This window comes from Oryx dammah, unplaced genomic scaffold (assembly GCF_014754425.2).
Source record: "Oryx dammah isolate SB20612 unplaced genomic scaffold, SCBI_Odam_1.1 HiC_scaffold_22, whole genome shotgun sequence".
Classification (NCBI taxonomy): domain Eukaryota; kingdom Metazoa; phylum Chordata; class Mammalia; order Artiodactyla; family Bovidae; genus Oryx; species Oryx dammah.
The window spans coordinates 61,183,427-61,207,444 of NW_024070206.1; the positions used below are offsets into that span (position 1 = coordinate 61,183,427).

At 47.8% G+C, this 24,018-nt stretch overlaps 1 protein-coding gene across 1 annotated transcript in view; it reads right to left on the reverse strand.

Moving 5' to 3' along the window:
• Window positions 1-1,640: 1,640 nt before the first annotated feature.
• PARD6G (par-6 family cell polarity regulator gamma) overlaps window positions 1,641-24,018 on the reverse strand; it is a 74,410-nt gene continuing 52,032 nt past the window's right edge. The window contains exon 3 of the mRNA XM_040264410.1: window positions 1,641-4,447. Within this exon, the coding sequence (XP_040120344.1) occupies window positions 3,627-4,447 (821 nt within the window). The 3' untranslated portion in view covers window positions 1,641-3,626. The remainder of the gene's footprint in view (window positions 4,448-24,018) is intronic.

Here is a 24,018-nt window from a genome sequence, read left to right on the forward strand (position 1 = left end):
ATTTTTTGTGTGGGTGTGTATAGTAATATCCCATTGTGTGTGTGTGTAGTAATATCCCATTTTGTGTGTGTGTAGTAGTATTCCATTGTGTGTGTGTGTACTAATATCCCATTGTGTGTGTGTGTAGTAATATTCCATTATGTGTGTGTAGTAATATTCCATTCTGGGTGGAATTTGCAGTGCTTCCCTGGTAGTTGCTTCAGTTTATATTCAGTTCATGTGGATAGGCTTGTATGAAGACTGTGATTTGGTTCTGGAGCAATAACACAGACCCTCGGTTTGCCATGAGACACATGTGGGCATGCTTGACAGAATCCACTAGAAGCAACACTTGTGTGGAGAGAGCTCTTTCCCCAGCACACTAGCTTGGGGTCTAGAAGGTTCAACTCAAGAAATGTTTCCTTACAAAGCTCCCTGGGAAAGGGAATGTGGAAAACAGTGCTTATTTTCTGGAGAGGGGACCACTCCTTAGGAAACTGTCTGGTAAAGCAAAGGTCTCAATCCCTGAAAGTTATCTTTTTATGAAGATCCTGAAGAAAATAAGATAAATGAGGAAACATGGAAAAGGAACTTGTGTGTTGACCTGGGAGGTCTTTGGGATAAGAAATATGTAGCAAGTTGATGTCAGAGGCAGAAAGGAGTAGGTGTGGTGTTGGAAGAAAAAGTTAATCACTGAATAGTATTTCTGCCCATCAGGAAACACTTTTTGAAGGTTACCTGATGTTAAGTTAGGATCTTAGTACCAGCATTTTCCAGACATCTTTGTGACTCACCACAAGACGCCACTGCCAGTCTTGGGCTGCTCTGTAAAACTGAGATGCTACATAACCACTGATTGGTGGATAGGGTCTCCTTGTCGGCTGCAAGGCTGGCTCTCCCGAGGTGTTGCAGGCTCCGGGGCTGGCAACATGCGTCACTACTAGGTCACGTGACCTGCACTCCCCAGCTGGTCAGCCAGGTATGTTCCCCTGCATCTCTGACCCTACCCCTGAGTCAACTCAGAGCATGGATCCAGCCTCAGTACCTGCCTCCCCAGCGGCCCCTCACAGGTGGGGTCACTCTGGAAGCGCTGCTGGTGTTCCCTCCCAATGGAAAGGGCTGTCTGTAGCCCAGTGTGTCAGGGAGGGTGTCATGCAGTGCCTCATGCTGGTAAAGCATATGTGCTATTTCTTCCAGGAATTGTTGGTGCTTGCTGCCGTCACCTTGACATTTGTAATTTACTCCATGAGTGGATCTTGATGTATTTATCATTGACAGTACTGAATGTATAAGTGTTATTGGAAAAATTTCAAACCAGGGTGTATTTTCAAAAAGCTGCATGGTTAGTTTTTCAGAAAAGCTGTTTCATATTGACTTCCAAAGAAGATCCTGGACCTAAGACACAACCACCTCCAGTCAAATATGAGTGGAGTTTGTCATTTGAAATGCCCTACTGCCTACTTCAGTCTGAGCCCATTTTCCCCACTGTAAAATGGGGCTACTGCTGCTTGCCTGTGAAGAATGTATGAGCATCAAGGGAACAAACCTGGCACACAAGAGGCACTTGGTAAACATTAGAGGCATTTCATCCTGAGGGTAAGTTTATCTCTGCTGATCATTAACACACATGGTCTCCGATATTTAGAACCAGCTGGAAAATATTAAAAGCAAAGAAGGAGTTTTTATTCTTTGATATATAAAAACCAAGAAAACTTTCATGTGTATACAACATAGTTTTTTTTGTCTTTTTCTTTTTTTTAAGAAGAAAATTGTAGAAATATAGACTTGGGTAGAAAAATACACTCAAGCAGCTGCTCAAGACAATTTGTAACTCCTAAAATTATGAACAATAGCACACAAATCTCAGCATAAGCCTTTTTTTCCTTTAAAAAATTATTCACATTTGTTTAACAACTTAAGATATGGTAAGAAATATAACTTTCCTTCTTGGTAACATACCTTGTTTTTTGAGAAGATATTCAGTGACCAGCAATAACTTAGTGATAGAAACTTTGCCTTAGAGTTTTGGTTCTATAACACTTGTCATAGTAAAAGAAATACTTCCTACTCCTGGGGCCCCAAAATGCTCATACAGTTCATTGGAGCCCATAAACTTGGGGGTCCTAGACCTCAGAGGGGGAGCATCCTTGGTCTTCCCTGTATTTTAGGACCAAAACAGACAGTGATCCTGGCATACAAATAACAAAAACAAAGGTGCAGGAGACCACAGCTACTCAGTAAAAGCTATTTATGTCCAATAAATAGTTTCCAAGAGAAAAATAATTTTCTTTTCACTTAATGAATTCAGGAGAAATAAAAACATTGTGATACACTGACATCTGTTATCAAACTGACATCCATAAAGTCAGTTCTGCCACTGACCAGCAGGGGGTGCTAGACCACAGGAGAAGCAGCTGCATAGTTTCCCAAAGGGCAACCTACAAAAATACATCTACCTGTATTTACATGGAGACTTTTTTGGGTGAAAGTTCAGTTTTCAAAGGATAAGTGTAACATTTTCTCCTCAACACTGGGTTCAAGCAAAAAATACACTTCATATAAAATTTGGATGAAACATGAATAAACCTTTAAGATTACTAAATATGTAATCAAATATCAAAGGGAAGTGATAATGAATTTACTCTGTGTTAAAAATCTTTACATTTCATGTGACTTGTTATTTAAAAGCAAAGATGCAGAACGCATACATCCGAATGGCTGAGACCTCTCAGAGGCCCAAGTGACGTGTTACTGGCTTGGCCACCATTCCTCATGGAAACACGTCGTAACCACCCTCAGAGTCACAGTCCCAGGAACAGACTGGTGTTTATCTCAGAGGAGATAATGGCTTTTGATCACAGATGGTGAGCTGCACCTTCCACTCTCTTCCAAAGTTAAATTCACCTTCAAAGGTCTCACAAAGTTGCCCACAGGGTGAGTCCCCTGCCATGACCACCATGACCATTTCACATGGGTTCTCTCTTCCCAGCGAGGTGTGGGAGTTCAACACCCACTTGGCTATTTGAGACAGGACTACAAGCTGTGAAATTCTGAAATTCGTCCTCTGCAGTCATGCTTAGTACAGGTTTGGGTGCACTTGCTCTTAAATTCCAGTCTCTGCCTTCTTGCCACATTCTGTCTTCACAGCCTTCTAGCCCATCAGCAGGATGAGTGCAAGTCGGCAGGAAGCACAGTGAAAACATGACGACTATTTACTGGTTTGGCTAAAAAGTTTCTCTGGGCTTTCTCATAGCATCTTACAGAAAAACCTGCATGAGATTTTTGGCCAACCCAATACAAAAGTAATTTAAAGACTTCATTTTTTAAAAAGTATGTTTTTAAAATTTAAAAATGAAATATTTTCTGCATTTAGGTCATTTCTACCACTTCACAAAGGTGCTGGACCCTGTACCTGGGCTAGTATACTGTGCACCTGTGTGTATTTTATGTTCTACGGAGAAACTCTATAAAGTTTTTTTCTATTCATGAGTTGAAAGAAAGAATAGGGTTATGGATGAAAAGGGAGGATAAGTAAAAACAACAAATAGGAGGAGTGAAGTATACAATTTTTTCTTATTTTAAAATTGGAATAAAATTTTAGAAGTATTTCTTTCTCCTTGGTAAACTGAGCTGTCTGGTGCCTGGCCCTAGAGGGTGACTGCCGGCCCGTGCTCCTCCACCCCTCCCGGGGGCAGGGCCAGGCTGTGGCGGGGGTCAGAGCGGAGGGAGCTGAGAAGCCTCTGGACGCTGCCCTCCCGCCCAGGGCTATGTAGGCCGGGTGCCAGGCCCGCGCCGTTGACGCGCGCGAGGCTGCCTGGAGGTGGCCTGGGTACCAGCCGGGGCTCCAGCACGCCCTCGAGGACCACGTCGGCCTCCTCGTCGCTCTCCATCTCGTCCGGGGGCAAGTTTTGCAGGACGTGGGCTGCGGGCAGGCTGTGGCGGCTGGCTATGCTGTCCGAGGAGCGGCCGGAGCTGCCTGAGGCTCGGCTGCCCCGCACCACGTTGTTCCTCTGGTTGGCGGGCTTGACCGTCACGATGAGGTTGTGGCTGTTGGCGATCATCATGTCCGTGACCTGGTCCAGTGTCTTCCCGGCCACCTCGATCCCGTTCACCTCTAGGACCTCGTCATCCACGGCCAGCAGCCCGGTGCTCTCCGCGAGGCCTCCAGGCACCATGCGGGAGATGAAGACGCCAGGCACCTTCTCCAGCCCCTGTGGGGCCACACGCACGCTTGTGCCGTCGCGAATGTAGAAGCCCAGCGGCTTCTGGCAGCCATGCCGGTACAGCCTCACGCGGCGGTGCGTCTCGGGGACGATGTCCACGTCGATGATGGAAGACACAGGGCGGAAGTCGTGCGGCAGGCCGATGTGCAGGTGTGTGCGCCGGCGGGGGCCATCCTCCCGCAGGGCCAGTGGGCGCCGCCGCCTGGACAGCGAGCCCGCCCCGAAGCTGCAGTGCTCAGCCTCTTCTGGAAAAGCACAGAGAGGACAGTGAGAGCACAGATCGAGGGCAGCGGGGAAGCACAAGTCAGGCTGCGCTGAACACTCAGAGTGTCAGGTTAAGTCCTGACTTTCTGCAGCTTGCCTCCCAACACCTCTCTGATGTGTGACCCCAGGAAGTCTGAGACGGTAAGCAAATCAAATGGTGTAAAGAACTAACTAAAACACAAAGCTCCCACACATGCCTTGGAACTGAATCATCAACTCATTTTGTCACACGTCAGCTTCTTGGATGACATGCAGGCTACTGCAATAGCTTCACTAGTGGTTTTGATGAGCCCACAGCAATCCTGCCATCAGCCAAACTGGCCCAGCAATATTTACCAGGCAAATGTTGGATGCCAAGTTCAAGCACAATTACCTCCCTAAATTCAGCTCTACAGGCACCCAGCAGAATGGTCGAAAGGTTAAGACAATTAACAATAGATGCAAGGTTTAAATGTGCCTGACTGGATTCTGCAGTGACAGCAGAGCAGGGACACCAGGAATGGCCCCCCACCTGGACAACAACTGCAGGGGCAGAGTCTGTCTGATGTAACCAATTTGGGACTTGAGAGTCTGTTGAAGGCTCAACTTCCAAGGGAAGAGCTGGATGCTAATGGCAGTCAATTCTGGGTAATTTGAACTCTTAGCACAGTAGCAGCTACCCAGTCCACCCCAGCACCCTGGCAGGCAGCTGTGTACTGATCTTGGAGCAGTTTGTGGGACCTGTCCTCCAAATGTCGGACTACTGATTGATCCTTCTCATTACAAAGGTGTAGATGGGTGGGTGGCTATTGCTGCACCTCCCTGTGTTGTTGCAAGACCCTCCCCTTCCACCTGAAGGAACATCCCAGAGAGTGAGAGCACTGGCACCCTTTCTCTCCCTTCATTTTTCACCTTTTCCCATTTTGGGAGCCAAAGCTTAAAGTCCAGGACATTAAAAACAGCTCCATATATAGGGAAAGTTAGAAAGTGACTGTGCATGGTCAAGGAAAGTCTCAGAAAGGACCTTAGAAGACCCTAAGTTCACACTTTAATGCTGATACTCAGCACAAAGACAGTCTGCAACAATTAAAAAAAAAAAAAACGTAGCAAATCCTGGAGAAGGGGTACAATCTAATTTCCAGAGCTACCACATTATGAATCCCCATTGTTCAACAACAACAGAGAATTACCAAGCCTACAAAGAAGCAAGAGTGTGCCCCCACTCAAAGGAAAATCCTAATAGAAACGGTCCCTGAAACAACCTGATGGCAGATTTACTAGACAAAGACTTTAAAACAATGGCCTAAGACATGATTAAAAACAAAAAGATATAGGGCAAGTCAAGAAAACAATGTGTGAACAAAATGGAAATATCAGTAGAGAGACAGAAAACCTAAAAGGAAACTAAATTGAAATTCTGGAGATGAAATTACAATAATGGAAAGTAGTGAATGGGGATTCCAAGGCAAATTTGAGCAGGCAGAAGAAGGAATTAGTGAACTTGAAGACAGGACAGTAGAAATTATCCTTTCGGAGGAAAAACAACAAAAGATTAAAGAAAAGTGAACAGAGCCTAAGCAGTCACCTGGACACCATTAAGCAAACTGACATGTAGTTTGTGACAGTCTCAGAAGGAGAAGTGGAGAAGGCAGTGGTAACCTACTCCAGTACTTTTGCCTGGAGAATCCTATGGACAGAGGAGCCTGGTAGGCTATAGTCGATGGAGTCACTAAGAGTCGGACAGGACTGAGCGACTTCACTTTCACTTTTCACTTTTATGCATTGGAGAAGGAAATGGCAACCCACTCCAGTGTTCTTGCCTGGAGAATCCCAGGGACGGGGGAGCCTGGTGGGCTGCCATTTATGGCGTCCCACAGAGTTGGACATGACTGACGTGACTTAGCAGCAGCAAGCAGCAGCAGCAGAAGAGAAAAGGGTGGAGGGACTATTTGAAGAAATAATGGCTAAAAACTCCCAAATGTGATGAAATGTGCAAATGTAAATGCCCATGCTTAATGAACTCTAAGAAGAAGTCAAAGAGACCCAAGATGACAATATAATCAAGCTTAATTAAGACACAATGTAATTTTACATGTTCCAGAACCCAGAAGCAGCAATATGAAAGGAGGCTGGGGTAGACCCACCTGTGGATCTCAGAGAGTCTCCTGGGTAGGTAGAAGGTGACTGCAGATCACCCTAGGGACACAGATACTGGTGGCAGCCATTTAGGGAAACTTATTCTGTCACGTGGACTCTAGCACTAGAAAGTGCCATCTTTGACTTCTCCCTCTAGTTTATTAGCTTCAGGACCCAGCCCATCCCCTGCCCAACAGTCTGAAGGCACCAGCACTGGGAGCTGGGCAGGGACACAGCCCCACATACCAGCATGCAGGTTGCCTAAAGACCTCCTGAGTCCACAGCCACTCCTGCAAACACCTTCTCCACCAGAAGGCCCTGGCACCACACACTGGAGCTCCATCCAGTGTTCCCCTAGAAACACTGTAGCTAGAGACTCCAGGACCCAGCTTTGCTCACCAATGAGCCTCAGAGCCCCCTGAGCCCTGGCCACCAGCAGACAGACATCAGCCCCAGGAACACCACAACCAGAGACTCCAGGACCCAGCTTCACCCGCCAGTGGGTGGACACTGGCCATAGGATTACTGCAGCTTGCCTTATCAGCTCTCAGGCCATGAGCAAGCTGGCCACAGTCTCAGGATATCTCAGGATCCAGCCATCAACCCCACCCCCCACCCCTACCCCGCCCCCCTTCCCCCCCGCCAATAGTGGGATGAAACCTGCTATGAAACCCCAATGGCCTTTCAGTGAAATGCCTCAGGACCTGGTTTCAACCACCAGTGAGCCAGAACTAACCCGTGGACCCCCGGTCCCCAGAATCACCCACCTTAAAGCCAACAGCAGCTCTGAGATACCTTAGAATCCTCAGCCAGCTGCCCAAGGAGAAAGTCCCACTCACCAGCAGGCCAGTATCAGCTTTGGGATACTGGAGAACCTACTCACCAACAGGCCAACACTAGATCCAGGAAATCTGGTTCTGCAGCCATCCACCCTGGAGCCAGGCTCCACCCAACAGTGAGCACTAGACCTCAGGCAGGCAGGGCTCTGCAGCCAGCTGCCCTGTGACCTGGCTCTGCCACCCGGAGGCCAGTGGCCTTCACCCAGAATAGAGCCTGGCAAACCGGCAGATGGGGCCAGCTGCACCTACCAGACTGCCCATAGGGCCATCCTGCTGTAACGGAAGGGCCGACAAGCCCTTATGCAGTATATAGGTCTGGTGACCAGAGAGGTGTGTGCTGTGAGGAACATATGACATCTCCTAAAAAAGGCTGCTTCTCTAAGATCAGGAATGTAACCAACATATGAGATACACAGAAATAAAAACAGCAAATTAGGCAAAATGAGGCAATAGAGGAACAGATTCCAAATGAGAAAAAAACAAAACCCAGAAGAACCAAGAGAAATAGAGATAAGCAGTTTACCTCGTAAATAGCTCATGGTAATGATCATCAAAGTAATCAAAGAACTTGGGAGAAGAATGGATGAGCAGATTGAAAAGTTAGAAGTTTTAAACAAGAGCAAGGAAATATAAAGAATGATCAGAGACATACAATAACTAAAATGAAAATACACTAGAAGGAATCAACAGCAGATTAAATGATACAGGTCTGGATCAGCGAGCTGGTAGACAGAGTAGTGGAAATCAGAGTAGTGCAAGCTGAACAGAAAAAAATAAAATGAGGATAGTTTAAGAGGTCTCTAGGATAATATCAGCTGTACTAACATTTGCACCGGAGGGGTCCCAGAAATAGAAAAAGGGGCTGAAAATACACTTAGGATATACTAGCTGAAAATTTCCCTAACCTGGGAAAGGAAGCAGACATCCAGGTCCAGGAAGTAGAAAGCCCATGCAGGATCAATCCAAAGAGGACCACACCAAGATAATTTGTAATTAAAATGGCAGAAATTAAGATAAAGAGTATATTCATGGCAGAGAATATTAATGGCAGCATTAATATTAAAGGCAAAAACAAAAGCAACACACAAGGGACTTTTCAGCAGAAACTCTGCAAGCCAGAAGGGAGTGGCACCATATATTTAAAGTGATGAAAGGGAAAAACCTACAACCAAGAATATTCTGCTTGGCAAGGTTCTCATTCAGATCTGATGAGATCAAAAGTTTTACAGCTAGGCCAAAGCTAAAAGAGTTCAGTACCATGAAACCAGCCTTACAAGAAATGTTGAAAGGACTTCTTTAGGCAAACAAGGAAAGACTACAACTAGAAACATGAAAACTACAAAAGGAAAAAAAGCTCACCAGTAAAACCACATATATAGGAAAGATAGTGAACCTACCACATTCAATGGTAGTAGGAAAGTTAAAAGACAAAATTAGTACATCATCTGTATCTGCAATAGGTAGTTAAGGGATAGAAAAACAAAAAATATGTAAAATGTGATGTCAAATGGTAATTGTGGGGGGAGGGGAATAAAACTGCAGTTGTTTAAATGTGTTTGGAATTGCAAGATCAACAACTTATCATCCCTCATGGTAACCACAAACCAAAAACCTATAATACAAACAAAAAGAGAAAGTTTTCCAAACATAACACTAAAGATACTATCAAAAGACAAGGGAACAAAAGAAGAAAGGATAAAAAAAGAGCTACAAAACAACTCAAAATTAACTAAAATGACAATAAGTATGTACCTATTAATAATTACTTTCAATGTAAATGGACCAAATCCTCCGATCAAAAGATACAGAATGGCTGAATGCCTACAAAAACAAGAGCCACGTATATGCTGCAGGAAACTCACTTCATATCTAAAAACACAGATTGAAAGGGTACAGACAAAATTTATTCCATGCAAACGGAAATGGAAATAAAGCCAAGATAAGAATACTAGACAAAACAGATGTTAAGGTAGACTGTAACAAGTAACAAAGAACGACATTAAGTAATGATCAAGGTATCACCCAAGTAAAAAGACATAATAGTTGTAGATATATACATACTCAAAGCAGCAGCACCTAAATACAGAAAGCAAATATTAATAGACATAAAGGGAGAGACCGACAGTAGCACAGTAATAGTGAGGACCTTTAACATCCCACTAACGTCAAGGGCCTCCCTGGTGGCTCAGTGGCAAAGAATCCGCCTGCCAATGCAGGCAATGTGGGTTCAGTTCCTGGGTTGGGAAGACCTCCTGGAGAAGGAAATGGCAACCCACTCCAGCATTCCTGCCTGGGAAGTCCCATGGACAGAGGAGCCTGGCAGGCTGCAGTCTGTGGGGTTGCAAAGAGTCAGGCACAGCTGAGAAATGAAGCAACAACAACATAAACAGATCAGACAGAAAGTCATTAAGGAAACTGGTCTTAGGATAAGATTAGATTACATGGACGTGTAGAATTCCGCCCCAAAGCATCAGAATATGCATTCTTTTCCAGTGCACGTGGATAGATCACATGCTGGGCCATAAAACAAGTCTTGGTAAATTTTAAAACATTGAAATCACGTCAAGCATTGTTTCCAACCACTATGCTGCTGCTGCTGCTGCTGCTAAGTCGCTTCAGCCGTGTCCGACCCTGTGTGACCCCATAGATGGCAGCCCACCAGGCTCCCCCATCCCTGGGATTCTCCAGGCATGAACACTGGAGTGGGTTGCCATTTCCTTACCACTATGTTATGAGACTACAAAACCAACTACAAGAACAAAACAAAACAAAACAAAAAACTGCAAAAGACAAAAGCGTGTAGAGGCTAAACAATATACTACTAAAGAACCAATGCATCTTTAGTAAGATGAAATAAAAAAAAATATTTGGAGACAAATGAAAATAAAAACACACTGATCCAAAATCTATGGGACACAGCAAACGTAAGAGAGAAGTTTACAGGAATACAAGCCTACCTAAGGAAACAAGAAACATCTCAGACAATCTAACCTTTCACACAAGGGAACTAGAAAAAAGAACAAACAAAACCCAGAGTTAATAGAAGGAAATAAATCATAAAGATCAGCAGAAATAAATAAAATAGAGGCTTAAAAATAGAACAGATGAAACTAGAAGCTGGTCCTTTGAAAAGATAAATAAAATTGATAAATTTTTAGCAAGACTCATCAAGAAAAAGCTATCAAAAAACAAAATTATAGGCCAATATCTCTGATGAGCATAGACACAAATATTCTCAACAAAATGTTAGCAAACTGAATCCAACAATATATTAAAAAGATCATGCACCACGATTACACAGGATTCATCCCAGGGAAGCAAGTATGGTTTCACACTCACAGATCAATCAATGTGATATAGCATTTTCATAAATTTAAAGGATAAAACTCACAGGATCATCTCAATAGATGCAGGAAAAGCTTTTGACAGAATTCAACATCTGTTTATGATAAAAATTCTCCACAGTGGGTAGGGAGGGAACATACCTAAACATAAGAAAGGTTGGAGCTTGTTTCCATCATCAGTCACATCCACAACTGGGTGTTGTTTTAGCTTTGGCTCCATCTCTTCATTCTTTTGGAGTTATTTCTCCAATGATCTCCAGTAGCATACTGGGCACCTGCTGACCTGGAGAGTTCATCTTTCAGTGTCCTATCTTTTTGCCTTTTCATACCGTTCATGGGGTTCTGAAGGCAGGAATACTGAAGTGGTTTGCCATTCCTTTCTCCAGTGGACCACATTTTGTCAGACCTCTCCATCATGACCCGTCTGTCTTGGGTGGCCCTACACGGCATGGCTCATAGTTTCACTGCATTAGACAAGGCTGTGGATGTGACTGGTGACGGAAGCAAGGTCCAATGCTGTAAAGAGCAATATTGCATAGGAATGTCAGGTCCATGAATCAAGGCAAATTGGAAGTGGTCAAACAGGAGATGGCAAAAGTGAACATCGACGTTCTAGGAATCAGCGAACTAAAATGGACTGGAATGGGTGAATTTAACTCAGATGACGATTGTATCTACTACTGCGGGCAGGAATCCCTCAGAAGAAATGGAGTAGCCATCAGGGTCAACAAAAGAGTCCGAAATGCAGTACTTGGATGCAATCTCAAAAACGACAGAAGGATCTCTGTTCGTTTCCAAGGCAAATCATTCAATATCATGGTAATCCAAGTCCATGCCCCAACCAGTAAGCTGAAGTTGAATGGTTCTATGAAGACCTACAAGACCTTCTAGAATTAACACCCAAAAAAGATGTCCTTTTCATTATAGGGAACTGGAATGCAAAAGTAGGAAGTCAAGAAACACCTGAAGTAACAGGCAAATTTGGCCTTGGAGTACAAAACAAAGCTGGTCAAAGGCTAACAGAATTTTGCCAAGAGAACGTACTGGTCATAGCAAACACCCTCTTCCAACAACACAAGAGAAGACTCTACACATGGACATCACCAGATGGTCAACACTGAAATCAGATTGATTATATTCTTTGCAGTCACAGATGGAGAAGCTCTATACTGTCAGCAAAAACAAGACCAGGAGCTGACTGTGGCTCAGATCATGAACTCCTTATTGCCAAATTCAGACTGAAATTGAAGAAACTAGGGAATACCACTAGACCATTCAGGTATGACCTAAATCAAATCCCTAATGATTATTCAGTGGAAGTGAGAAATAGATTTATGGGACTAGATCTGATAGAATGCCTGATGAACTATAGACAGAGGTTCATGACATTGTACAGGAGATAGGGAGCAAGATCATCCCCATGGAAAAGAAATGCAAAAAAGCAAAATGGCTGTCTGGGGAGGCCTTACAAATAGCTGTGAAAAGAAGTGAAAAGCAAAGGAGAAAAGGAAAGATATATCCATTTGAATGCAGAGTTCCAAAGAATAGCAAGAAGGGATAAGAAAGCCTTCCTCAGTGATCAGTGCAAAGACATAAAGGCAAACAATAGAATGGGAAAGACTAGAGATCTCTTCAAGAAAATTAGAGATACCAAGGGAACATTTCATGCAAAGATGGGCTCAATAAAGGACAGAAATTGTATGGACCTAACAGAAGCAGAAGATATTAAGAAGAGGTGGCAAGAATACACAGAACTGTACAAAAAAGATCTTCATGACCCAGATAATCACGATGGTGTGATCACTCACCTAGAGCCAGACATCCTGGAATGTGAAGTCAAGTGGGCCTTAGGAAGCATCACTATGAACAAAGCTAGTGGAGGTGATGGAATTCCAGTTGAGCTATTTCAAATCCTAAAAGATGATGCTGTGAAAGTGCTGCACTTAATATGCCAGCAAATTTGGAAAACTCAGCAATGGCCACAGGACTGGAAAAGGTCAGTTTTCATTCCAATCCCAAAGAAAGGCAATGCCAAAGAATGCTCAAACTACTGCACAATTGCACTCATCTCAGACACTAGCAAAGTAATGCTCAAAATTCTCCAAGCCAGGCTTGAACAATATGTGAATCATGAACTTCCAGATGTTGAAGCTAGTTTTAGAAAAATCAGAGGAACCAGAGATCGAATTGCCAGTATCTGTTGGATCTCAGAAAAGCAAGAGAGTTCCAGAAACACATCTACTTCTGCTATAAAGAGTCGGACATGCTTTATTGACTATGCCAAAGCCTTTGACTGTGTGGATCACAATAAACTGTGGAAAATTCTGCAGGAGATGGGAATACCAGGCCACCTGACCTGCCTCTTGAGAAATCTGTATGCAGGTCAGGAAGCAACAGTTAGAACTGGACATGGAACAACAGACTGGTTCCAAATAGGAAAAGGAGAATGTCAAGGCTGAATATTGTCACCATGCTTATTTAATTTATATGCAGAATACATCATGAGAAATGCTGGGATGGATGAAGTGCAAGTTGGAATCAAGATTGCTGGGAGAAATATCAATAACCTCAGATATGCAGATGACACCACCCTTATGGCAGAAAGTGAAGAAGAACTAAAGAGCTTCTTGATGAAAGTGAAAGAGGAGAGTGAAAAAGTTGGCTTAAAGCTCAACATTCAGAAAACAAAGATCATGGCATCCAGTCCCATCACTTCATGGCAAATAGATGGAGAAACAGTGGAAACAGTGGCAGACTTTATTTTTGGGGGGCTCCAAAATCAGTGCAAATGGTGACTGAAGCCATGAAATAAAAAGACACTTACTCCTTGGAAGAAAAGGTATGATCAACCTAGACAGCATATTCAAAAGCAGAGACATTACTTTGCCAACAAAGGTCCGTCTAGTTAAGGCTATGGTTTTTCCAGTAGTCTTGTATGGATGTGAGAGTTGGACTATAAAGAAAGTTGAGTGCCGAAGAATTGATGCTTTTGAACTGTGGTGTTGGAGAAGACTCTCGAGAGTCCCTTGGACTGCAAGGAAATCCAACCAGTCCGTCCTAAAGGATATCAGTCCAGAATGTTCATTGGAAGGACTGATGTTGAAGCTGAAACTCTAATACTTTGGCTACGTGATGCAAAGAGCTGACTCATTTGAAAAGATGCTAATGTTGGGAAAGATTGAAAGCAGAAGGGGACAATAGAGGATGAGATGGTTGGATGGCATCACCGACTCAGTGGACATGAGTTTGGGTAAACTCCGGGAGTTGGTGATGTTGGGAGGCCTGGCATACTACAGTCCATGGGGTAGCAGAGAGTCGGACACGACTGAGTGATTGAACTGAACTGAAGAAAGGTCATATAGGATAAGCCCACACCTAACATCATACTCAACAGTGAAATGCTCAAACCACTTTCCCTAAGATGAGGAAGAAAACGAGATCGCCAACTTTCACCAGTTATATTCAACATCATACTAGATGTCCTAACCGGAGAAGACAAGAAAAAGCAAAAAGAGGAATCCAAATTGGAGAGAAATAAAACTGTCACTATTTAAAGATAACATGATCCTATACATAGAAAATCCTAAAGATGCCATAAAAAACCTACCAGAGCTCATCAATTAGTTCAGTAAGGTTGCAGCATACAAAATTCATATTCAAAATCTGTTTCATTTCTATATATTGAGAATGAACTATCAGAAAGAGAAGTTAAGCAAACAGTCTCATTTATAGTCATATCAAAAAAGAATAAATTACATAGGAATAAATCCAAGGAGGTAAAAGACCTGTGCTTGGAAAACTAGAAGACACTAACAAAAGAAGTTGATGATGACACAGATAGAAGGAAACATACGCTGTTGATTGGAAGAGTCATCATAATACTGTGAAAATAACCATACTGCTCAAGGCAATCTACAGATGTAATGCAATCCCTGTCAAAATACCCATGAGACTTTCCATAGAACTAGAACAAGTAATTTAAAAATATGTATGGAAACACAGAAAACCTGAATAGTCAAAACAATCTTGAGAAGAAAAGAGCTGAAGGTAACATGCTCCCTGAGTCCAGGCTATTATAAAGCTATACTAATCAAAACCATATGGTACTGGCACAAAACAGACACAGATCAATGAGACAATGGAAAGCCCTCGAATAAAGTGTGGGAGGCAGGTGGCGTGGCCTTGGCCAGGCCAGGCCGGACCTCAGCACCCAGACACCTCATGCCTACAGGCCACACTACAGGATCCACCCACTCCCCTCGATTCTTGTAACTGCTCAAGTTGGGAAGCTCCCGACAAACGTAGAAACCAAGGTGCATTCTGCCTGCCTGACAGAAAGCCCCTGCCCTGGTGCTCAGCCGGGTGTCCTCAGCTTTTCCTGCCGATTAGGCTAGGCCTGCGAGGAGGAGAAGGCCTCTCCAGGCGCCCCGCCTGTCGTCCAATAAGCCAGGTCCACTGTCCTCTGTCTTGTGCTGCTGACTCAGTTTCTCCAGACACAAGCTGAGGTGGTCTTCTTTCCTCCTAGCAGAGTTAGTGTCATGGAGAGAAGGAAGAGCTCAGGAATGAGTCTGATCGCTGTCGGGATCACAAGAGAGCCCCCGCGACTGCTGCATGGTCACCGGAGGAGCACCCAGACCCACAGCACAGGAAGTAGTGCGAGCAGACTGCTGGCTTCTGCGTAGAAGAATTCTGCAAGTGAAAGGGATTCCAGACGCAGAAATGAGAGGGCGGAGGGGCACGGAGGGGAGGGGGAGCGGCCGAGAACGGCCCTCTACCGTTCAGGGACGCGGACCTCACGGGTTAAGAAGCTCACATGGGGCCTTTGATTAGCCATCACCCATCTGCATGCAAATACTACCTCCAGTCTGAGCTTGTCCAGGGTAGCTAAGGCCAAGCAACTCCCCTGCCCATGATTAAGCAGACATGCAAACCTCCCGGAAGAGCTGCACTGCTGGATGAAACACAAGTCAGAACGAGTCTATTCTTAGAGACACTGGAAACGTCAACATTTAAAAAGTCTGCCACATAAGCTGAAAAACAAAATGTGCCACATATTGCAAAGGAATCTGAAACTCCTGCAGTTTTCTTTCCTCACAGGCTTTGTCCTGAAGCCTCAAGACCTGTCTCCTTAGACTGTTTTCCCTCAGTGGCCCTGATAAACTCTGTTCCTGCAGTGATCCGAACTCCCTGGAGGGTCCCCCCGCCCGACTCCAACCCCAGGCACCCAGCTCTCTCCACTCCCAGCTCATTTGATTCGCTGGGCTGCAGGGATTCAGGTGCCACTTCCAGATGCTTCGTCTTGGCCCCCACCGCTCCACCCCCCATTTTCCTCAAAGGAAGCCGTCCTGTTAGCCCCCATCTCCCCCAAGACTGCAGCCCCTGGGCTTGCTGAGCCCCTGTGGGAGGAAGCATGGTGGGATGGCTCCAGGGGCACCCGCGGGCCACACACTGATCGTGCGCCAGGCGTTGGTCTGGCATCATGGTTGCTTTTATCAGGGCTGGTTCCAGAATCAAAGGAAGTTTAAAGAGGATTTTAAAGAAATGACTCAAAATAAGTGCAGAGTCAGGCGTAGGGCAGTGAGTCCTAAAGACTTCCCAGCAGTAAACTGCTCTAAGGATCAAGGAACGCATAGCTCAGGAGCCGAAAGCGAGCTTGGCACCTGCCAGTTTGTGGCCATCTGTCCTTTCCTGCCCCGAAATGGTTCAGCTGATTCTGGAACCAAGATCTTGGGTGGGGCTGGGGTTGGGCTCAGGCCAGTCAGGACCCCTCTTGGAGCTGTGGTCCTAGGACCCTTCCTAGAGGTAAACCTGCATTTCAATACTTTGTGGGAAGAAGGGGCTGCTTTAGGGTGTGGCACCTCCTGAAGGCAGACACAGCTGTTCTAGCAGGCGGTACACAGGCTCTGGGGGGCTTGCAATGGACACTCAGCACGTGTCTAAGTGTCTCTGCTAATCATCCCAGCAGGGAAGCCCTGGTAGCCCTGGGTCACTGGGCCATCTTAGGGACGAAGGGAGGCAGGTCCACTGTCTGTGCCATCTGCAGAGACCCCCGCAGACCAGTGTCAGGAGCCTGGAAGGAGAGCACCCGGAAGCAGGGCTGAGGGCCGGTCACAGGGCTCCCAGGGTGTGGCCTTCTCAGTGGCTGTGAGCTCCATGTCCCGGGACAGGCGGGGGCCTTGAACTGTGTCCATAACTAGTCGGCTTCTGGGGTTTGTGCATCTCAGCTGACAACATCTGTTTTAACCGGCACAGAGATGTCTTGTGTGCTCCCAGTTGCTTGATTTTTCTTTTTTTTTTCCCCTCCTCCTTCCACGAGAGATGCTAGTTGCCTGCCTGCCCCCACCCACCCCCCTGCAACTTCAGCAGGACAGGGTCTGTCAACCCCGAGGCTGGCTCTCGGTTGACCAAACTGCAGATGGTGGTCAGCAGGTTTCAGGCAACAGCCTCCACCTACATCGGGGCCAGGGACTAACCAGCTTCCTAGCCTCTCTGCCTCCCACATAGGTTGGGTTGTGGGATGGCCAGCAGCCTCCTCCCCCAACCCCAAAAGCTGACTGAGTGACAAGCTTCCTTATAATCACACCTGTGGATCCACCCTTTTTGGTAAACTCTAAGAATCTTTGGTCCCTTATTATTAGCAGTACTCACTTATAACCACCTCACGGCAGAGTAGCACCCCGGGTCCTACATCTGCCAAGCAGGTGACGGGCCTGGAAGCTACCCTGGGGTGCTCAGGTGAGCATCAGCCGCAGGCAGGTGGGCTGAGACACACCCGTCAGCTAGGTGTGCAGACAGCCAAAGAAACCTGAAAACAGGCGGGGCACAGGTGCCCATCGAGAGCTGGGAAGGTGGGAAGGGGCACCTCCAACTCGTACGGTGGTGGTTGCGGCGGGGAGGCTGGAGCACCCCTCCCTAACAAGCTCGCCAGTCCTCCAGCCCGGCTTCCCTCTCAATTTAAAACATGTTCTTTCAAAGTAAACTCCTCTCCTGTGAGCTTCAGAAAGGCTGGGCGCTTGACAACAGGCTTTCTTTTGACGAAAAACAAAGCAAAACAAAGTAAGTCATTCCCGGGTGTCGGAGGGCTCAGGCCTCTTAAATGGCCCAGTGCCGTTGGCCCTCCACGTCTGTGGGTTCTGCATCCGCATCCTCTTCAGTCCTCAGTTCAACCGAATCCGTGGACGTGAGACCGCGGATATAGAGGGTGAACTGTTTTAGTTTTCCGCTGGGTACTGTTTTCGGTAACTTGGACATAGAATTCTTTAGACCACTCCCCACCCCAAGTCCAGGGCGCGGAGTGTGTGTTGCTGGCCCTGACGCACAAGGAGACGCAAGGAGACGCAAGGAAGGAATCAGCAGGACAGGGTCTAAATTTTCCTTGGAAAGACCCCAAAGCCATAACCCACTGCTCGGTCACCACTGTTGGCGTATCTTCTTCCCATGAGAACTGTCTCAGGCCGTGCCTGCCTGCTCCCCTGTGAACCCCTCGAGCAGGTGAGCATGGACACAGCTAGAAGGTATCCCCACCCCAGGAGGATATTTCCACACCACCCTCCTCCCCCGCAAAATCTCAGAGAGGAGCTTGCAGGCCCCCACACCTGCCCCAGTCCATGGAGGGGTGTCAGCATGGAACGCCAAGTGGCACCACCCAGCTGCGTGTTTCACCAGCCCGTGTTCCTTCCCTGAGCATCTGCCTTAAAAAGTGTTGTGTGCTTTCTTGAGATAACATTCACATAACATAAAATTTACCATGTAAACCACTTAAAAAATGTATAATCCTGGGGTGTTTAGTAAATTCACAATGTTGTGGAAACACCACCACTATCTAATTCCAGAGCATTTTCATTACCCCAGAAAAAAACACCACCATTCAAAACAACCTCCTCCCTCCAGCCCCAAGCAAATGCTCATCTACTGTCTGTCTCTGTAGTCTGGACACTTCATATAAGTGGACTCATACAGCATGTGGCCTTCTGTGTCTGACATCTTTCAGTGAGCATTATATTTTCAAGTTCATTTCTTATCTATAGCTGAATAATATTCCTCTGTACAGATGGACCACATTTTTAAAATTCATGCATCCTTGATGGACACTTGGCTTGTTTCTACTTTGGGCCTTTGTGAACTGTGCTGTGTGAATGTTCTTGTGTGGACACATGTGCTCATTTCTCTTGGGTAGATAGCTAGGAGTGACATTGCTGGGTCATATGGTAACCATAATTTCAACTTTTTGAGGAATCGCTGAACTATTTTCCATGGTGGCTATGCTATTTTATATTCCTATCGGCAGGGCCTGAAGGCTCTAGTTTCTCCACATTTGTTTCTCATTGTCTTCATCTTTTCGTGTGCTTATTGGCATCTGAATATCTTCTCTGGAGAAATGTCTGTTCAGATCCTTTGCCATTTTGTCATTGGTGAGAATTTTCTTTCTATTCTGCTGCTGCTGCTGCTGCTAAGTCTCTTCAGTTGTGTCTGACTTTGTGCAACCCCATAGATGGCTATTCTAGATACAAATATAAGATATGACTTGAAAATATTCTATTCTGTAGGTTTTCATTTTCTTGATAGTGTCCCCTGACACACAGAAGTTTTACATTTTGATGAATTCCAGTTTATCTATTTTCCCTTCTGTTGGGTGTGCTTTTGGTATTATATTTAGGAAGCCATCGCCTAACCCAGGGTCATGTCCCCGTGCATTTCTAAGTAAAGCAGCAAACAAAAGTAGCTACGGCCCTGGTTCTAAAAAACAGAAACATAAATAACACTGTGTGTGGGGGAGCTGGTCTTAGGAGCTCTTTTCTGTCTGCCCTGCAGAAGAGGCCCAACACAAAATACCATGCGTTAATAGAAGTTGCTGGAACCAGCATGATGAGAATATGAGCAATGCAACCACCCAATGCACAGAGTCCTAATTTGAAAAGTTAGGCATGGCGTTGCCTCCCAGTTTCCCAGCCTCATGTGAGGGTGACGCACGCCAGGAAGCTGAACAAATTTACCAGGAAGACAAGACTCAGACCATCGTCCGTGTTTTCTGTTAAAGATTTCCTCAAACAGATGAATCTTGAAAGCACCTCAAAGTGAAAATAAAGTCAACTCTGAAACACTCTTCTCTGCCAAGAGGAAGCCATGCCCAAGTTCTGCGAGATGTTTGATCCGCTCCCCCAATGCTGTCAAAGCCCACTGTGAGCAGTGCTAGGTCCTGCGTGGCCAGTTCTGGGCAGCACCCAAGATTCTCCACCGAGATTCAGGGTCTAGGTTGCTGGTGAGACCTCTGAGGTCAATGACCAGTGAAGCTTTATGGCTTTAGGAAGAAGCCAGGCTGAGGCCCAGCTAGGTCACCATAGCCCAGGGAGAGGTTTGCTCCTTCTAAGCCACCCTCAACCTCCCCGGGGCTCCAGAGCAAGAAAGCAAAGGCGCATGGAACCAGAAGTCTGAACCGCCCTCTCCAACCCACTCCAGGTGCTCAGGGCCCAGCCTCAGGCCCACAGACACAGGCAGGTCAGGGGGCCAGGAGCCACTAGGGTGACTTTCCTGAGGCCTGGAGAGGCCATGTCAGCTGGGATCACCCTTTCCGGGAGGCCGAGCTGGCTAAGAAAGGTCCTTCCTCCTCGGTCCTCAGGGCTCCCGAGGCCCAGGGAACCTCCCTCTGAGGCTAGATGCAGATGCCACTGGGTACAGGACCCTGGTGCTCGCCTGCACACTGCTCCAGAGGTGGCAGGAGTGAAGACAGCGTCAGGAAGACTCACTCCCTCCTGCTGGCTTGTTCATTCAGTCAATGTACAGAGAAAGTGCTCGGCACCTGTTGGGAGCTGACACCAAACAGATTGGATCAAGTGGACTGAATACACAAAACAGAAAGAAAATGCCCCGACCGTCCTGTTCCTCCCTAGTAAATGTCTCGTGCAAACCTTCCCAGGCTGTTCCATGCACGTAACACGGGTCTGTGTGGCAGGGGTTCTCCAGGATGTCTTGTGCCCATGTGTCTGTGTAGGAACGTTCTCCAGAGGCACGGAGCTGATAGCACATGTGGACACACACAGGAGAGGAGATTTGTGGTGGTGTTTATGGAAGCCGGGTGTCCCCGTGTCTGAGGGCAGGACAGGCAGACCCTCCAGCCCCAGAAGAGAGGGCCCTCTGCTTCACCTTTGTCCTCATTTGGTCCTCTGGCCAGTGGGGTGGTGGAGAGCCAGTCCCCGGTTCAGAGGCCCATCTCTCCTGGAGACATGAGCACAGACACAGCCTCTCTGGGCGTCACTCACGGCAGTCAAGCTGACGTGTACGATTAACCATAGTGACACAAATGCAGAAAATGCACTCAGTAACACTTCCGTTTTGAGCAGAATGGGGAGCTGTGTTAGCTTGCCAGGTGGAGCTGCTGTGCAAAGCAGCACAGGGAGTTTATTCTTAGTCCTGGGGCTGGAGCTGCTCTTGGTGCTGCGTGTGGACCCTTGCGAGGCCTCTTCACAGTGGAGGGGGACTCTGGCGGCTCCTCGTCTTCCTAGAAGGACACAGGCCCCCTCCCGTGACCTCATTTAGCCTTAATTGCCTCCTGAAGAGCCTCGCGTCGGGGTTAGGGCTTCGACGCGCGGCTCTGGGGCAGAGCTCCGTCTGTGTTGCCTGTGTGCGGTCCACGGCCAGCTCTTCTCGTCCACTGCATCTTGAGCGCCATCCGGGTGGGACAGGTCTTGTCACTCTGCAATGTCTAGTGCACACGGCAGGGATAGACCTCCGTACCCATGTGACCCCCCAACTGCTCTATGTGGGGACCCCCCACAGGCCCCCACTCTTCGTGCCTCTCGTGGGCTCTTCCTGGAAGTGAGGCTGCTGAGCTTTGGGTCATACGCGTGGTGAGCCGCCCCAGGCCCGCTTCTGTGATGTTGCTGCAGGCAACATCTTTAAATCCAGTGACCCCAACTGCCCACGAGCCCCAGCAACACACCGCGATGTCTTTCTGGTCAGAGAACAGGAAATCCTAAGCGGTTTCCTGGAGGAGGGGCTTTGGGAGGAGAGGAGAGGTTGGGTCTGTGGTGAGGATCAGCCTGGAAGATAGAGGAGGATGGCTCCTCTGGGGACACTCCTGGCGCTGACTCCAGGGCCTGCAGTATAGACCAGGTACAGGGGAGCGGCTGGGGGCCAGTGCTCTGCTGCTCCAAGAGGGCGTGGATCCAAGACGGAAGGGGCAAGGAACACAGTTTGGGGCATTCAGCATGGCTTCCTTGAATGTTGTCCCCCAAGCCAAGCTGCAGAGGCTGCCAGGAGGGCGTGCTCTCTCCTTCCTCGGCTGCAGCCCCCTCCCACCTGGGGGGCCATGTCAACTCCAAACAGCCTGAAGGTTGCAGGCCATTCGCTCCTCCTCTTGGGAAGAAGAGGGAGGAGGACAACCCAGCCTGGGCAGATGGTTAATAAAGAACATGCCGAGTCAAGGGAAACACAGAGCCAACCGCCTGATTTCTTACATTTTTGTAGAAGCCACAAAGGGGGACGGATCACAAAGCACCAATCGGAACTCGCCGTTCCTGCCTCAAGCCCATGTGGGAGGACTTCTTGCCAAGCCTCCCGGCCTTGTGCCCATGGCCTAGCCCACGGGGAGGGCCTGGCTGGAGGGCTGCAGTCATATTTTTGACTAGAGGGGAACATTTTTACTCGGTTACTCCGGGATCTGAAATCACTCAGGTGTGTCTCGGGGCTGCCGCCTCAGACACACGTGAGGCCAGGGCAGAGTGAAGTCATCTTTCTCAGCTAGGTGCGCACACCCTAACCTGCAGCAACATGCCTCCCGCCCCCCGGCCGTCATGGGAGAACAGTCCTTCCTTGCCAGGACTGTGTCCTGCTCTCCGCGGGTCACGGGCCTCAGCGTCACTGCAGAAGGGCTAACGGTGGGGCCCTGATGAGTGCCCCGCTCCCTCTCCCCGGGTCCCCAGGCAGGTCTTGTCCGGAGCCTCCTGCCTCCGGGCCTGAGGTGCTGAACTCAGACAAGAAGCTCAGCTGAAGACTCAGCACCATGCCCTCCTACAGTGTGGTTAAGCCACAGCTCCAGCTCAGCAACCGGGGAGCAGGCTGTGAGTAGCTGTCCTGTGGATCCATCGCTTCACGAAGCATCAGGAGATGGAGCTGATGTCTCTCCCAAGAGGCACACTTTCAGGAGCCTGGAACCAGGGGTGCCAATGCCAGCCCCGCCCTCTGCCCTCACCTCCTCCACCCTCACCTCCAGCTGGAGCTGCTGAGCTGGCTCGTGGTCCAGACACCACATCCCAAGACTAACAGTCACCAGCCCCAGCACACTGTGTTGGGGGCTAAGCCCGATTCAGGCCCCCCACTTCGTGGACATTAATCCCAGGAAGAGCTGTCCCCATCTCCCACCCTCTCAGATATAATCGTTTTTATGAAATAGGCAAGAAGTCAGATGAAATGAAACATGAACCTTCAATTTCCAAGGAAAACATGGGCCTCTTAGGGGTCTGTCTGAGGAGCAGGACGGGATTGCCAGGGGCAGAACGGGGTTGGACACTTCTGAAAAGCCGGCTTTCCAACCCACGTTGGAGCCGGTGGGTTGCCACCAGCTCATGATGGGCTCCTGGTTCAGCTGCAGAGCAGATGGTGTGGGAAGAGTTTCAGGACTGAATCAGAGAGAAAGGGCCGCATTCGATGGCTCCTTTGCCTCCGAGCGGCCACTTAAAGCCTCAGGGGTCGCCGGCCCCACCAGGAGGAGTGGAGCCGTCCACGTGTCCACCCTTCCTGCCTGGGGCTGTGATTCAGCCTGTATTTACAGGACGCTACAGCGGTTACCAGAGGGGACAACTGTAATTCAAACAGCTGAAAATAACTGTTGGCAGAAAAGCCCATACTTAGAGCAGACCTCCTTCAGCAATTCCCACGACTGGGCTTGACAGCAGAGGAGGGCACGGATGTGCCAGAGTGAGGCTGGGCGAGGAGTACAGGCCCTCGCCCCTGCACTCAGCTGGCCCGGCTCTGCACCCTCCAGGCACTTTGAGCCTCACAGCACCCGCCAGCTGAGTGCCCACACACGGCAGCAGCCCTTTCTCAGCAGAGGCTGCTGGGCACTGCGTGGCGCCAACAGGCAGATGTCTGTTCCGTGAGCCCACAGCAAAGGCCGCCGACCGCCACGTGGGCGCCTCGCCAGCAGCCCCTGAGGATGAATGCCCGCAAGCAGATCCAGGACCCTGCACACACTCAGGCCAGCCCTCCCCCGGGCTCTCTAGCCCACACACCCTGAAGACTCTGCAGAAGACACAACTT